This window comes from Pelophylax lessonae, assembly GCF_965119305.1.
Source record: "Pelophylax lessonae genome assembly, chromosome: 12".
Taxonomy (NCBI): Eukaryota; Metazoa; Chordata; class Amphibia; order Anura; family Ranidae; genus Pelophylax; species Pelophylax lessonae.
In genome coordinates, this window is record NC_138779.1 from 99,324,488 (window position 1) to 99,341,460 (window position 16,973).

The following is a 16,973-nucleotide window of genomic DNA, read 5'->3' on the forward strand; positions in this document are numbered from 1 at the left end:
TTGTGTGTAAAACAGGGATGTCACAGACATTTAGTGGTGGGAAATCTCCCCAGTCATAGACAGCAATAAACAGCTGACAGAGGTTCTAACCTTTCCCAACTACATTTTATAATCTGTTTGAAATTGGGCTCACATATGCTTATCATTCCAGTAAACAGGACTTTTATTTACCTCATACCTTACTTCTTCAGCAACCAAACATTCCTCTTTTCCCTGATGCTCTGGCTTGTGGGTAGTCCCTTGGTGTCCCCTTGTCCAATGAAAATCTAAAGGCCCTGCATTGTACTTCATGACATCAGAGGGCCTGTACCTTCTGGAGCATCTAAAGCCCCGTACACACGATCAGATTATCGAACGATCTGTCGTTTGTTTTTTGTGGCATGCTAGTCTGATGTGGAAAGTGAAGAGGTTATTTTCATACAAATTTTCCTGTATGACAGAATTCTACTTCAGAAGTGATGCCATGTGTTGGATTGTTTTGTGTTCTTTCGTCTCTGAGCATGCCTAGTCTTGCTCTTAAGATTTTTTTCTGTCGAAATCTGTACTAATGAGACGAAAATCGAACGTTGTATTACGGACGACAAAAATTTCATAGCCTGCACATCAGGATTTTGTCAGCCGAAAAGTCGGAGTCGGCTGTCGAAAGCACCATACTAACAAATCGGCAGATCGGTCGCCGGACGAAATTTCCCTTCAGAATTTCTTATCGTGTGTACGGGCCTTTAGAGAATAGGCTGCAGGGCCAGGTTGCAAAGCTGCACGGAGCCTGTGGGAGTGAGAGTTAGGTAGGTAGGTAGGTAAATGCTTTTGCTGGTACCCTAGGCATGTTGGCAGGTGTAGTGTCTATTTTAGAGATTTCACACTCTGATGATGTTAGTGGGTGGAGTGTGGCATTTATCACCAGGTTCAGGTGAAGCTCTGGAGTTAAGGGTGCATAAGGACATGTCACCCCTGATCAAAAACATGCAGGTCTGTGGCATGTGCTAGGGAGAGAGACCCTTATTGAGTGAGGCCCCTATATACTCCTGTCAGGAGGCTCAATATGAGGACCCATGTTAGGGGGGACTCAAAAAAGCGGAGGCAGAAGGAAATCTGCTAGCCCTGACCTACCTCTTGCAGGTCTGTAGGCTGGAGTGTGTATGCCTTCTGGGCCTGGGACCTGCAGTAGATCCCAAGGGAGGACTCACAACTGAGGAACTTATAATGGAGTGCTGGAGAAGGTGGCTGTTGTTCAATAGGGTGTACTCCTGCAATTTTTGTGCTATGCACTGTAAGGCCTCGTGCACACTGGACATTATCAAAACTTCAGTAGAAAGCTGTAGCTGTAGAAGGTGGTTTTCAGCTTTTTTGCAGTAGTGTTTTTCAGCATTTTTTTAGCGTTTTTTTAGCTTTTTTCAGCTGCAGCATTTTTTTTAGCTTTTTATATTAGCAAAACTATACTCCCACAAAAGCTTATAGCTCAAAAACGTTGATAAAAGCCGCATTTTTCTGCATTTTTTAGCTATTATAAGAGTTAGAGCGTCTTTACAGCTGAAAATCGCCTCCTAAAATCGACCAGTTCAATTTTTTCATGCCAGAAAATCCCTTGCCAAAAACTGCTGATAACATCTTATGTATGCATGAACATATAGAATAACTTGCTGGGGAGTTACCGGCTGCAGAAAAAAATGTCTGGCACCAAAAACAGCAGCTGTAAAAACATCCCATGTGCATGAGGCCTAAGGAGTGATGGAACTATGGGGTTATCTGCTGCACAGATGAAGACATGTTGCTATGCCAGTGAGTTATGCAAGTTATTTTACAGTAAAGCATTAAAAAAGCATCCCGAGCATTCTTTATTGTGGTAAAAAGGCTTCCAGCCAGGAATATGCAAGTACTGTGTAAAGGATAGGCCTCAGGCCTGAAATGTTGTTGACACAATATGACAGAGTCTGTCTAAAAGTAGGTGTGTGTGGACCCTACCTGGAGAAGAAATTAGGTGGGTGACCTTGGCCAGCTTGGTGGGAACTGCTGTCCAATCCGACTCTCTTACAGGCATAAACGATTATTTAATCCGTGCATTGCAGAGGGAGCCCAAAAGCATGGGGGAATTTTTCATTTCCCTTTAGTTCAGCTTTAACCAAGCCCCGGAAGATTTTACCCCCTTCCTGACCAGGGGGTTGTTTGCGATTTTTTACTGCGTGACTTTAACAGACAATTGCGCGGTCGTGCGATGCTGTACCTAAACTAATTTCACGTCCTTTTTTTCCCACAAACAGAGCTTTCTTTTGGTGGTATTTGATCACCTGTAGGATTTTTTGATCATGTGCTATAAACAAAAAAAGAGCGTAAATTTTGCAAAAATAACAATATTTTTCACTTTTTTTTATATGAAATTCCCCCCCCCAAAAAAAAAGTAAAAATCAAAATTTTTTAACATTTTCGGCCAATATGTTTTATGCTACATATGTTTGGTAAAAAAAATCACAAAAAGCGTATTTTGATTGGTTTGCGCAAAAGTTAACGTGTTTACTAACAAAGGGAAAGATTTTTGTCATTTTTGGTGTTTTTTTTTTTAACGAGTAATGGCGGCGATCTGCGATTTTGTTTGCGGTACTGCGACATTGCGGCAGACAGATCGGTCCCTTGACTGACATTTTTGACACTTTTGGGGGTACCAGTGACATTACTGCAGTAATCAGTGCTATACATATGCACTGTTACTGTAAAAATGACACTGGCAGGGAAGGGGTTAACTGCATTGGAGAGGGAGGGGTTAAGTGTGTCCTAGGGGCGTGTTTCTAACTGTGATGGGACATGTCTCCTATTGTAAAAACAGAGATCAACGGCTCTACATAGTAGAACCGTCTGATCTCCATTTATACACAGGGGAGAATGACAGGCGGCTTGTTTACATAAGCCGCCCGCCTTTCTCCCGCTCTACCGACGATCGTAGTGTGACCGGCGGACATCGGGTCCGCTGGCCCCACGTGCGGACTCCTCTGTGAATGAGCCAGGGCGGGCGCTCGCCTCAGCGGTCGCGTGCTCGCCCGCTATTGGCTCAAAAGCCGGTCTAGATTTTTATATATATATTTATATATAGTAATAGATATCAAAATGTACCCAATGTGTATAATGGGGTATATGTAACCAATTACTTTCTGATCAATAAAGATTGAAATAAAAACATATATAAACCCATATAGGTCTTGATTTTTTAGAGTGTGAAAAATGTTGATAACTTCCGATCATGTGTTTTTTTTTAAATCCCTCTGCATGTTCCTCGGCGTTTGAAGTGCACTTGACTTTTCTTACATTAATACATATTTTATAATTGTGCCGGTCAGCATAAATCAAATAATGTAGCCTTACACAAGGCATTCTGTACACTGTACTGTGTGCATGCCAGCAGAGGTATAAAGATGAATTGGCTGTGCTGTACATTATGTGCCTGCCAAGACCAGGGTAAAGAGCAGAAATGACTAATACCTTTACAATGGTAAAAACTATTTTTTTTTAATTGCTGTCCTTTTCTAATCTATACTGTACCACGAATTGCCTTTCAGAGGTGCCGCAATGTTAGCCGCACGTTTAAAAGTAGCCTAAATCCCGTTGTGCTTTTTTTCTCTTAAGTTGTTCCTCGTTTTGTTCTGGTATATAGACCTGTGCAATAACTGTACTATTTAACTGTCAAATGTGTTTTACAACACTAAATCTTTTATTTAACTTCTAAATAATACCATTTATCATTTTAAAACCCTAGTAAAAGGGAAATGTAGAGGGAAAATAAAGCTCATGTCAGTTTAACCAATCTTTTTTTGACAAATTTTTCAAAGCTGGCGTAACTGGGAGCGTGTTCTTCACCTACATATTTTGTACTGTGTGTCCCTCTTTTCCCAAAAAATTGGGAAGTATGTTTCAGTTTGAAGCTACATAACCCTGTCACCCAAGCAGTGCGAGTGCCTATTTATTTGTCCGGGGGAGGACCACAGATTTCAGCAGCCTTTTTTTGCTAGACTGCTGAAATCACCTTGCTCACTTTGGCCTCTTTCACACGGAGCGATCCGCTCCGGCACTTTTTTTTTTCTTTACGTTTGCGGATGATATACGGACATAATGTATGTCTATGGGATTGCGGATGTCAGCGGATGACACCGCTGACATCTGATTTTGCGTCCTTTCCGTTTTTTAAATGGAAGAATAAATAGGGTTCTGTTCCGTTCCAAAAAACGGAACAGAACTGAAAGGACGCAAATCGGATGTCAGTGGATGGTCATCCGCTGACATCCGCAATCCCATTGACATGCATTATGTCCGTATATCACCCGCAAACACATCCACCTTATGAAATTTTGAAATTTTGTGAAAGTGTGCAAACAGATGGGGTGATATATGGACATACGGAACGCCCGTGTGAAAGAGGCCTTTGTCTTTTTTTTGGTGGAGAGATCTCCTGGTGCCTCCTAGACCACCATAACATACTATTCAGGTATATGCTGTAAAGCCATGTTTTTGGCCTAAGCTAGATTTTCTATACATTCTTGATAAAGTGCATGTAAACCTCAAAGCCGGCCATACATGGATCGAAATTCAGCCAGTTCAGCAGGGACCAGCCAAATTTTCGGTCCATCTGTGGGCAGGGAGGTTCAACTGTGTGGATGGGGGAATCAGGTCAGTTGTTTCTTTTGTTTAACCCGCCGCTGGTTGAATAAAAAAAGTGAATTAATCTATGAGCTGTCTAAGTGACGAACACACAGTTGGTTAGTGTGCCGCTCAGGCTCAATCAATGTTTGGGTGATATGAATGGTTTTTGCGTCCGCTGCGGGAGTGCCGGCAGAGCTCATCCCAGCTCCTGTAATTACTGAAGAAAAGGAAGAAAGGATCCCTGTGGATCATTATTAAGCTCAGGTGGTAGAGCGAAACACGTGACCTGGCGGGAGCCCAGGCTGAGGTTGCCTCTCTCATTACTACCACAAAACTCAGTGGATATACAGCACAAGGGATCCATCCTGCAGAAAGGGATCCTTTCTTTCTTTCCTAAGTGAATGACAGCTAAATATTAGTTGAAACGCGTCGTAAAATTCTTTGGGATAGCACCTTGATGTGTATCCATATTGTTAAGTCTGTGTTGTAACATGATACATAGATTTATATGTTTCCTATCTACCCCCTTCTTTGGGGTTATTTTAATATGGTTTGTTACCAATAAAACTTGTATTGTTTTATAAAAAGATTCTTTCTATATAATTGCATATTTTGCCTTGGCGTCATCAAAGTCCCGCTTTCTCCCCTCCTCGGCCCTTGTGGCCTAAGTATGCTAAATATTATCATATACAACTGAAAAGTGTTTTTTACATTTTTCACATTGTGGAAACAAGCAGACTGTGTTGCAGTGCCAATCATTTTAAATGTTTTAATGCCTCCCAAATGCTCATTCTATGCACCTCTGTGGACCTTTGGATTAGTGCATCACAATGTATATATGCAAATCTGTAGCATGCATAAACATGTGACATAGCGCACATTAATACATATGTGCCAACACATCACAGATATGAGTTTTAACATTTCAATCCTGCAGCCAATTCGCAGCCATTTCCCGTCTACATGTTCAAACTCTGAAAATGGCTGTATGGCATTTCTCAAGGTGGGTTTTCTGATAATGAAAACAGTGAACCATGCCGACCAGCCGCCGTAGTTTTACTGCAGAATATCGTCTCTTTCCTGCGAAACAACGTACATGTACGTCGCTTCGCGGGACCGCTATTGGGGGCGCGCGCGCACGCACCGATTGGCCACAGGGCGATGTCTGCTGGGCACCCGCGATCGCTTCCCGTAGAGACAAAATGGCAGTCTGCTGTTGTAAACACAGCAGACCGCTGTTCTGTCAATAATGAACACAGGGATCCTGTGTTCCTCCTATTTAGCAACACAGGTCTCTGTGTTCATGCAGAAAGCCCATCCCCCATACAGTTATAAAGCACCCCCTAGGCACACATTTAACCTTTTGATCGCCCCTGGTGGTAATCCCTTCCCTGGCGGTGTCATTATTACAATAGCAGTGCATATTTTTAGCACTGATTACTGTAGCAAGGTCACTGGTCCCCCCAAATGAGTCAAAAATGTCAGTTAGGGGTCCGATCTGTCTGCCGCAATGTCACAGTCCCGCTAAAAATCACTGATCGCCACCATTACTCGGTAAAACAAAATAACATAAATATTTCCTGTAGTTTGTAGACTTTTGCGCAAACCAATCAATATACACATACCACAATTTTACCAAAAATATGTGGCAGAATACATATTGGCCTAAAATGATGAAATAATGTGATTTTTAGATTTTTTTTTTTTATTGGGAATGTTTTATAGCAGAAAGTAAAAAAAATATATATATTTTTTCAGAATTGTCACTCTTTTTTTGTTTATAGCGCAAAAAATAAAAATCACAGAGGTGATCAAAGACCGCCAAAAGAAAGCTCTGTTTGTGGGAAAAAAAGGACATTTTTTTTTTGGCTACAGCGTCGCACGACCGCTCAAATGTCAGTTAAAGTAATGCAGTGCCGTGTCGCAAAAATTGGCCTGGTCATTGGGGGTTAAACCTTCCGGGGCAGAAGTGGTTAACGTGTGTTAAAATGTCCACCACTGGAAGCCCGTGTGACAGGAGGACAATGCAGGAGCATAATTAGGAGACAGGGATAGGACGTTGCTACAATGGGGGGAGATTTACTAAAAACTGGAGGATTCAGAAACTGGTGCAGCTGTGCATGGTACCCAATCAGCTTCTAACTTCAGCTTGTTCAATTAGCTTTGACAAAAAAAAGCTAATTGGTTTCTATGCAGAGTTGCACCAGATTTTGCACTTTTGCTAAACTAGCTGAAATTCGAACCATGTATGGCCAACCTAAGGCCCCTTTCACACGGGTGATCTAATCCGATCCGCCTGTTAGTTTCTCAGGCGGACGGGTTTGGATGCTCTATGCATCCCTATAGGGCAGCAGGTGTCAGCGGAGACATCTCCGCTGACACCCGCTGCTATCCAATCCGATCCTGTCCGTGAATTCCGGATGGATGGAAACCCTATTTTCCATCCGTCTGGAGAATCGGATCGGATGGGATCGGATGAGAACGGACAGGTGGTCCGTTCTCATTCGATCTCCCCATAGAGGACAGTGGGGATCTGACTAGTGATCGACCAATATCGTTTTTTTACCACCGATATTTTGGTCATCAGATATCGGTATCGGCCAATATCTGCCAATATTTTCGGACATTACATTTTTTTTTTTTTTTTTTTAATGTCTATAGGTACTGTGATGGAGAGATCCGGGGGTCTAAAATACCCCAAACCCCTCCTCTGCACTTAAGCATTCAAAACGCCAAGTTTGGCTGTTTTGAATGCTGTACGTTTTTTGAATTCGGCGCCGCCAGTACCCAGAAGTGATGTCATGTCATGACATCACTTCCGGGTATGCGGCGTCAAAGAAATGTAGACCCGGGTCAGACGGCGGTGGTGAAGGTAGGATTCCCGAGTCTCCCGGTGGAAGGCGGCGGGAGGGGAGGATATCCTCTCCCGCTCCTTGCAATGACAGCCGACTGCCGGCTATGGACACCAGTACCGGGGTAATGCCTCTAGCTGCAGGCATCACTTGCACTTTCCCGAGATATCGGCAATATCGGTAAATAAAAAGCCGATTCCGATATATCGGGGGAAAGTCCATATCTGCTTTTGCCGATAATCGGTCGATCTCTAGATCTGACAGCTCCGTCTCTGCACACAGAGTGGGTACTAAGCTATCATCCGCCTGCTCAGCGGGGATCAGCAGATCAATCCCCCGCTAAGCAGAACGGACTCCGTCGGGCGGTGTGCCCGTGTGAAAGGGGCCTTAGTCTCCCTCAATCTCCCCCAATGTAAGAGAAAGTGTCTGAACATTAGATGGACTTGTGTCTTTTTAAAACAGAAAAAAAACAAACAAAATGGAAGGTGCACGCACCTAGTGCAATACCGATAAACATTTATTAAATAATAAAATCGATAAAAAGGGGTACTCCAGAATTGGCACATCTTAATACTCACAGCTTAGCTCTGAGAAAAGGGGTACGCCCCCGAAATGCGTCAGCTTTAGACCCCCTTCATGTGAAACGGCAAATGTGTGTCCAAACTGCTCAGCATTGTGTGGTTTTATGGCTTATTGTTAGTTGCCATTTTGTGAGTACCCATTTTTATCGATTTTATTATTGAATAAATATTTTTCGGTAATGCACTAGGTGCGTGCGCCTTCCATTTTGTTTGTTTTTGTAGTATCAATCGGATCACCCCGTTTGAGGGGGGCAACATTCACCTGTTTTGGAATTACCGTTGTCCTTGCTGCTTTCCACCACAAAAGACCTGGAAGTGACTGCTTGCCTTTGTACATCTTTTTTTCTTTTTTTCTACCTGATTAACTATGTAATAATGGACTTTCATTCACTAATCATTATTGATGTTTTAAAAATGTTTAAAATGTGTTTAAAAATTTTGATTATGTGTGAAAGCTTGATTAAGATCTTCATATTGAATTTGCATACATACCCTCTGACTACAAGGACAATGTATAACTCTTATTAATTAGATTCCAGCAGTTCTGTTTTCAAATGACCAATGTCCTTTGTCTTTACAGGTTTGGTTAAACTAGGTGTACACTGCATAACGGGACAGAAAGTGGCAATAAAGATTGTAAACCGAGAAAAGCTTTCAGAGTCTGTCTTAATGAAGGTAGGTCACTGCACTTTCCACATCTTCGATTAGACTTATAATCACGTATTACTAGAGCATTTAATTAAAAAGCAGGTGTCCATTATTTAAGAATTAATTTGCTAATCAAAACCTCTTTGCTGTCAGCAGTGTATAGGATGTTAGCTTGGGTATCAGTTGAACAGGATGGGAAGCCCAGTGATCTTGTGTATGCAGTCATGTGTATGTCAATTTTCATTTAGGCCCCTTTCACACAGGCGGACCATTCAGATCCGCCTGTCCGTTTTTCAGGCGGATCTGAACGGATGCCACATGCATCTCTATGGGGCATCGGATGTCAGTGGAGACATGTCCACTGACATCCGATCCGTCAAACCCTATTTTCCATCCGTCCACCATATCGGATGAGAGCGGACAGGCGGTCCGTTCCCATCTGATTCCCCCATAGAGAACAGCGGGGACCTGACAGCTCTGTCTCCGCACACAGCGCGGAGACAGAGCTGCCATCCGCCTGCTCAGCAGGGGATCGGCGGATCAATCCCCCGCTGAGAAAAACTAAGTCCCGCCAAGGGACTCCCTGTGTCCGAGAGCACGATCCACAACGGAATGCGGACCGCGTAAAAGGACCCTTAGAGTGGAGATGTGAACCGTCTCCATAGAGAAAAATTGATTTGCTTTTCAAGCTACAAAATGCTGAGGTAGGAATGGGGCTTTAGACTCGGTCCACACTACCGCGACTTGTCAGGCGACTTGTCAGCCTGACAAGTTGCGGTCCCTTGCGGTCCATTGACTGCTACAGGACCTGTTCTAATAGGAGCGACACAAGTCGCTCCGACTTAGAAAAAGGGTCCTGTACTACTTCGGGGCGACATCTGAGCGACTTGCATAGACATTCATTATATGAAGTCCGTGCAAGTCGCGCCGAAGTCGCGGTGCACGGGACTTCACAAGTCGCCCCCGAAGTAGTACAGAGTCGTGTCGCCATAGTGTGAACCGACTCTTAATGTAACATTTAACTGCCTAAAACACCAACCTTATGTTAACCCCTTAAACTCAGGTTTTGGCAATCCCTTTTTCCCCACTGGAGCACCTTCCACCCCAAAACATAGAGCACCCCCTTTATTACCTGAAATTAATTTGTGACATCCGGGCCTAGCAGAAAGCATGTTGAATGACACTGAGCATTATTCTACCCATAAGTGTAATGGTATTGAACCATGGAGAATGTGGAACAGCCCAGGAAAAAGGCAAATATTTCAGCAAATTCTGCATGTTTTATTTTAAGAAGTGCTGGGTAGGGATAACGTTTTGGTTTGAGGAAAATCCTGCAGGTTAAAGATTCACATACCCTGCAAGTGTATGTTCACATTTGCCCAGAAGAGTTTTTTACCACTTCCCGCAAACCAACGTACCTGTATGTCAGCTTGAAGAAGGGGTTGTACCAGGAAGATGCCTGCAGCTAGAAGCATCATCTCAGTAAAATTTTTTAGAGCCGGCGGTTGGCTTTCTGGAGATAACAACCGATGCGGCTTAGCCGTCGCTCAGCAAATTGTCCCAGTGAGCGGGAGGGGACCTCCTGCCACCTTCCACCGCTCTGCCTGGGTCTCCCGTCCCACCAGGAGACCCGAGCAACCAGCGTTCGCAGGCTGGTTTGAGTCCGGAATGAAGCCAGATCATGTAACCCGGAAGCGACATCACAACATCACTTCCAGTTTACAGTTTAAAAAAGTGTCAGTATTAAAAAATGCAGATTTTGGCGTTTTGAATAATTTGAAGTGCAGTGGAGGGGTCTGGGGTTTTTTAGACCCCAGATCCCTCCATAAAGAGTACCTGTCACTGCCTATTACTGTCACAGTGGATGTTTGCATTCCTTGTGACAGCAATAAAAGTGATAATTAACAGTGTTAAAAATAACAGTTAAAAATAAAAAATAAAATAAAATAAATAGGAAAAAAAATGTTTAAAGCGCCCCCGTTGCCGTGAGCTCGTGCACCAAAGAAAATGCATCTGTAAGTTGCACCCACAAAAGTAAACGGTGTTCAAATCACACATGTGAGGTATCGCCACGATCGCCAGAGTGAGAGCAATAATTCTAGCCAAAGACTTCCTCTGTAACTTTAAATTGGTAACCGTTAGGAATTTTTAAAACGTTGCGTATGGATATTTTTAAGTACTGCACTTTGTCGCCATTCCGCAAGTGTGCGCAATTTTAAACTGTAACATGTTAGGTATCTATTTACTCAGCGAGACATAATCTTTCACAATATACAAGAAAATTGGGCTAACTTTACTGTTTCATTTTTTTAAGTTCAGTGAAATGTATTTTTTCCCAAAAAAGTTGAGTTTGAAAGACCACTGTGCAAATACCGCATGATAAAAAAATATTGCAGCAACCACTATTTGATTCTCCAGAGTCTTTGCTAAAATATAATGTAATATAATATATATATAAAATGTTTGGGGGTTCTAAGTAATTTTCGAGCAAAAAATACTGATTTTAACTTGTAAACATCCTGTGTCAGAAATAGGCCTGGTCCTTAACCACTTCCCGACCACCCACCGCCTTTTTACTGCGGCAGGGTGGGTCTCCTGCGCAAACTGACGTAGACAGCCGAGATGCATACTAGCTCATTATGCCTTTTCTTACAGGGTTTTTCTTTTTTTCATTTTTTTGGGGAGGGATTACTTCCTCTTTAAGTGGTTAAGCCACAGTGCATTTCATGGTCTGGGATCTACAACCAGCAGGCTTAGACAGGCCAATAAGAGGGCTTTTGATTAGGCCAGCCCCCTCACTATAAAAAGGGGTGTGGCACAGAGCAGCCATAGATAAAGTGAATTGGGAATTGTAAGGAAAGCTGACAAACTGTGTAGGAAGAGATTATGGTCAGTTAGAAGACTGTGGGATTGATTTACTAAAACTGGAGCGTGCAAAATCTGGTGCAGCTGTGCATGGTAGCCAATTAGCTTCTAACTTCAGCTTGTTTATTAAGCTTTGATAAAAAAAAACCTGGATGTGAATTGGTTTATATGCAGAGCTGCACTTTTCCAGCTTTAGTAAATTACCTCTGTATGTTAGATCTTTTGTGCAGTCAACCCTTTTGTTGTTTTATGATATTATTAGGAGATTTTTTGTTATTCCCTCCATTATGCAGTTTATTTGGGGTCAGCAATCCCTTTTAGCTGCTGCCTTATGCAGAGTATTTTTTTTTTTTTTATTGCTACAAAACTTTCTTAATCGGGCCAATTATGACATATAATTTTTTTTTAGAAAACCACTTAGAACCCCCAAACAGTATATATATATATATATATATATATATATATATATAATTTAAACAGATGCTGGGTGTTGTATATTTTTATGTCACACAGTAATTGCAGAGCAGTTTTTCAAATGCACATTTGTAGTAAAGATACACTTTAATGGATTTTAATGCACTTAAACACAATATAATACCCAATTGTTTGGTAAAATATATAAGATGATGTTAAACCGAGTAAATAGATACCAAACATGTCAAGCTTTCAAATTGTATACGCCCTTTGAACAGCGCCAAACTTCAGTGCCTAAAGATCTCCATAGGTGATGATTTAAATGCCTTGCAATTACAGGTTACCAGTTTAGAGTTACACATAAGGTCTGATGCTAGAATTATTGCTCTTGCTCTGATGTTTGTAGTGATACCGCACAATGTCTTTGTACCGTGGTAAAGTGGCCACTGTCACAAACAAGCAGTTTATCCAGGCTATGAAAACAATATAAAGAAATGTGTAGAGCCAGAAAGAATTATTACATCAACAAAACATGAGTGGATATTTATCAATTGAAAAAAATCAGTCCTCCATGATAGAAGAAAAAACTTAATTATAAAAAAAGTCCAGTAAAAAAAGTGTAGTAAAAAGTAAAGCAAAACCATATCCAGCACCTCCTGAAGTGAAGATATAGTTGTCAGCAGAGTAGTCAGAGGTTAGCCATTGCATGCCGGTGAAATGGACACTCACCAGAGTGATTTTTTCATTTGATAATTATATACACTGAGTTTTGTTGACACTTCATGTATGTGCTGCAATCACCATTTACGTATGCGTGCGGGACCGATTTGCGCAAATTAGCAGCAGTGGGGGGGACCCCTTCCGCCACCTGTAAAAGTAATCCAGCAGCTCTTTAGCCACTCGCATTACTTTTACCAGCTCTAGAGTTGCTGGCATGATTCTGAAGCAATGACCAAGATATAAACCTTCCCATTCAAGGACTCATAATTATGTAGTAAGGACAGAAAATGGTTAAGAAAGGGTTAGTATTTAGAAGTTCTCTCTTTTAGTGGAGTGGTATAATGTGGTTTAATTTCTTGTGCATGTTTTTTTTTTTTTTTTTTATGTTGAGGGAGCCTTTTTTAAATTTGTGGCTCTCAAAGCTGAGCATTCACTTGTTACTGATCATCTATTCTGGGATCAAAAGAGGAATATTTTGATCCTAACAGGCCACTACATCATTTGAAAGAAAAAGAATATGCAAAAACAGTGTGCACCTAAACTACCACAACTTATATTACATTCACTACACCCCGTTTTGCCTATATAAAATAAAAGTTAGGCATACACAAGTTAGACCTTATTTCACTAATAAACTGTCCTGCTGCTGTCAGTATTTACATTTTCCTAGTAAAACATCTACTTTACCTTTTGTCTCTAGTTCAAATTGGCCTATTGTCTCTGATTTAACTGTTCTGCTTCTGGCCAGTTTTACACTGCTGTATGTTACGCATTGTCTAAATTCTAGTAGTAAAGCCCCAGCCTGTGCTCCTTGTGTCTAGTAAATTCAGGCCTAGCCTTGCTATTTAAATTGCCTTGCTTCTTGCTAGTTCTACACTGCTGTGACATCAGTGATCTCTAATTTTTTTCTATTATATTAAATTTAATTTAAAGAGGAGTTCCGGGCACAAAAACGATATTTTTTTTTTGTGCCCGTCCGCTAGTTCAGCCTAACCTGAAAAGGAATTGGATAGTTAGATTTTTTTTTTTAAAAAACTCACCTTGTAATTGACGATCGTAAATACTCACCTATGACAGCTTCCTCCCTCGGAGCCACGGCTCACCCCGTCACTTCCTGTCTCGCTATGATTCCTGGGAGCTGAACGTCATAGCTCCCAGGAATCAATGCGCCGCACCGGCCCCGCTCGTCATTTCCGGGCGACGCCGCATTCCCCTGCTAAACAGCTTCTGGGCATGCCCAGAAGCTGTTTAGGAATGCGGCGCCGCACCGGAAGTGACGAGAGGGGCCGGTGCAGCGCATTCTGGGACACGAAGACGCGGAAGAAGACGGAGAAGAGGACCGCGCCGGCTTCAGCTGCCCACAACCGAGATGGAAACGCTGTGGAAGAAAACTTCTAAGTAAGTATTTCTTCTAAAAGGTAAGTGCGAACCGGGACAGATCAGAGGCTAGCCATTGTGGAATGTGCTAGCTCTGACTGTCCCGGGGGTATGTTAAAAAAAAAAACGATTCTCTGCCCGGAACTCCGCTTTAATAAAATGTTTACAACACAACATAAAAAATGCATTGCTTACAATATAAAATAGAGCAAATAAAAAATTTTTTTTAATCATTCTCCAGTGTCCTAATTCTTGTAGTAGAGCACTAGAGCTGCACAATTCTGGATTAAATGAGAATCACAATTTTTTTGCTTAGAATAAAGATCACGATTCTGAATAGGTTTTTAAAAGCTTTTAAAGATTTTAAAGATTTGCAAACCCTGAACATTACTAAACAAGATTGCAATAAAATAAGACATAATTCTCAATAAAATGAAATGTATTGAAAAACCACCATTAACCACTTAAAGACCAGGCCTATTTCTGACACTTGTTGTTTACAAGTTGAAATCTGTATTTTTTACTAGAAAATTACTTAGAACCCCCAAAAATGATATCCTTTTTTTTTTTAGAAGAGACCCTAGAGAATAAAACGGAGATTGTTGCAATACCTAATGTCATACCGTATTTGTGCAGTGGTCTTACAAACGCAATTTTTAAAAAAAAAAATACACTTTTTTTTAATTAAAAAATAAGAAAACAGTAAAGTTAGCCCAATTGTTTTCCATAATGTGAAAGATAATGTTATGTCGAGTAAATAGATGCCCAACATGTCTCGCTTCAAAATTGCGCACTCTCGTGGAATGGTGACAAACATTTGTACTTAAAAATCTCCATAGGTGACGCTTTAAAAATTTTTACAGGTTACCAGTTTAGAGCTACAGAGAAGGTCTAGAGCCAGAATCATTGCTCTCATTCTAACAATCATGGCGATACATCAAATGTGTGGTTTAAACACCGTTTACATGTATGGGCCCGACTTGCGTATGCATTCGCATCTGTGTGCAAGCTCAGAGGGACAGGGCGCTTAAAAATTATTTTTGTTCTTATTTATTTTACCTTTTATTTTTTATTTTTACACTGTCCCTTTAAAAAATAATGTTTTTGATCACTTTTATTCCTATGTAAACATCCCTTGTAATAGAAATAAGCAGGGCGGGTCCTCTTTAATGTGAGATCTGGGGTCAAAAAGACCTCACATCTCACATCTACCCTTAAAAGCAAAAAAAAAGAAATATAGAAATAATGGGCTCTTTAAGGCCGTTGGGTGGAAGCAACTTATGATGTTGCTCCGGTCATCCAAGGCCGTAGAGTCAAGTGGGGGCCATCTTGCCCTCACTCGACTTCCTGCCTGGGACTGGAATGGACAGGAGCATTTTCCATGCTACCGACGGCCCTGTTAAGCGAGGAAAATGAAAAGGAAGCTGTGTCAACATACTATATTTATATACGCTCACTTTATTGCTAAAATTGCCCTGAAATTCAAGACGTAGCTGGGTGAAGTAAGATGTCTTTCTTCTGACTGCAGGTGTTCTACAAGATTAGCAAACCTGGTAGCGGACACATGCGCAGCTGACGGAACGTACAGTAACTTCCGTTACCTAATCTGACGGTTGCCGATTCTGATGGAACACCTGTTTATAACTTAGGCATGGCTCCCCCCTCCCCTCTAAACCTACCATAGTGCTACCTAATGGTGTCACCCTTGTGACGGGTGGCTGAAATGTCATTGATTGTCAATAATTGCTGTCATTCTTTTCTTTACATTTCAGCTGTTAGTGGGGAAATCCTGCTGACAGCTAAAAAAAAAAAAAAAAAAAAAAAGCCTGACGGTAACGGTTTCGGGTATCGGTACATTTGCACAAGTACCGATACCTGTGCAAACGTCTAGTATCGGCATCGATCGGCAACCCTAGTACAAAGCATTGAAAAGTTATTTTACAAATTAAGTACATTTATTTATTTTTTTTTATTTTGTGCTTTGTTCAATGTGAACCATATGTTAAAGGTGTAAAAATATTAATGAACAAAGAAAAAAAAAAGTTTTAGTTATTAATAGTTTATAAAATAGAAGTAAATGGAAAAAAAACAGCAGGAAAATAATAATTAAATGGAGAAGGAGAATAAGGAGTTAATAAGGCCGATTAGAGTAAATTAGGGGTTAATAAGGGGTTTAAACAGAAGAACAATTTAATAAAAACCAAAAAAAATAATTATTTTTTTACTTGACAAGTTTGCTTTAACCACTTCAGCCCTGCGTTGATTTACCTGTCAAATGCATGGTTGTGCGACATTGTACCCAAATAAAATTGATGTCCTTTTTTTCCCACAAATAGAGCTTTCTTTTTGTGGTATTTGATCACCTCTTCGGTTTTTATTTTTTATTCTATAAACATAAAAAGACTGACAATTTAGAAAAAAACACAATATTTTTTACTTTCTGCTATAAAACACATCCAATAAAAAAATGTAAAAAAATGTAATTTCTTCTGTAATTTATGCTACATATATTTGGTAAAATAAAATCCCAAAAAGCATATATTGATTGGTTTGCGCAATAGTTATAGCATCTACAAACTATAGCATAGATTTATGAACTTTTTTTTTTATTGTTTTTACTAGTAATGGTGTTGATCAGTGATTTTAAGCAGGACTGTGACATTGCGGCAGACAAATCTGACACTAATGCCCCGTACACACGTGCAGATCGTCGGCCGAACGATCGGCCGTCTTTTGTCCCAGGGCTGTCGTGTCTGTTGAAAAGTGCAAAAGACTGCACAAAAATTTTGTCCGCCGACTACAGCCGACTGCAGAAGTGATGTCATGTGATGGTTATGTGTTTTTTCTTTTCTGAGCATGCCCAGTCTTGCAAATCTGCTGTCTGTCGGCCGAA

General features: G+C 41.1%; 1 protein-coding gene across 4 annotated transcripts in view; it reads left to right on the plus strand.

The window, feature by feature from the left end:
- Nucleotides 1-16,973, plus strand: part of LOC309568640 (serine/threonine-protein kinase BRSK2-like) — a 496,199-nt gene that overhangs the window by 272,774 nt on the left and 206,452 nt on the right. For all 4 annotated transcript variants that reach the window (XM_082274362.1, XM_082274364.1, XM_082274365.1 and 1 more), the window contains one exon: nucleotides 8,637-8,731. In XM_082274362.1, coding sequence (XP_082130488.1) covers nucleotides 8,637-8,731 — 95 coding nt within the window. Of the gene's footprint in view, nucleotides 1-8,636; nucleotides 8,732-16,973 lie in introns of those variants that run through there.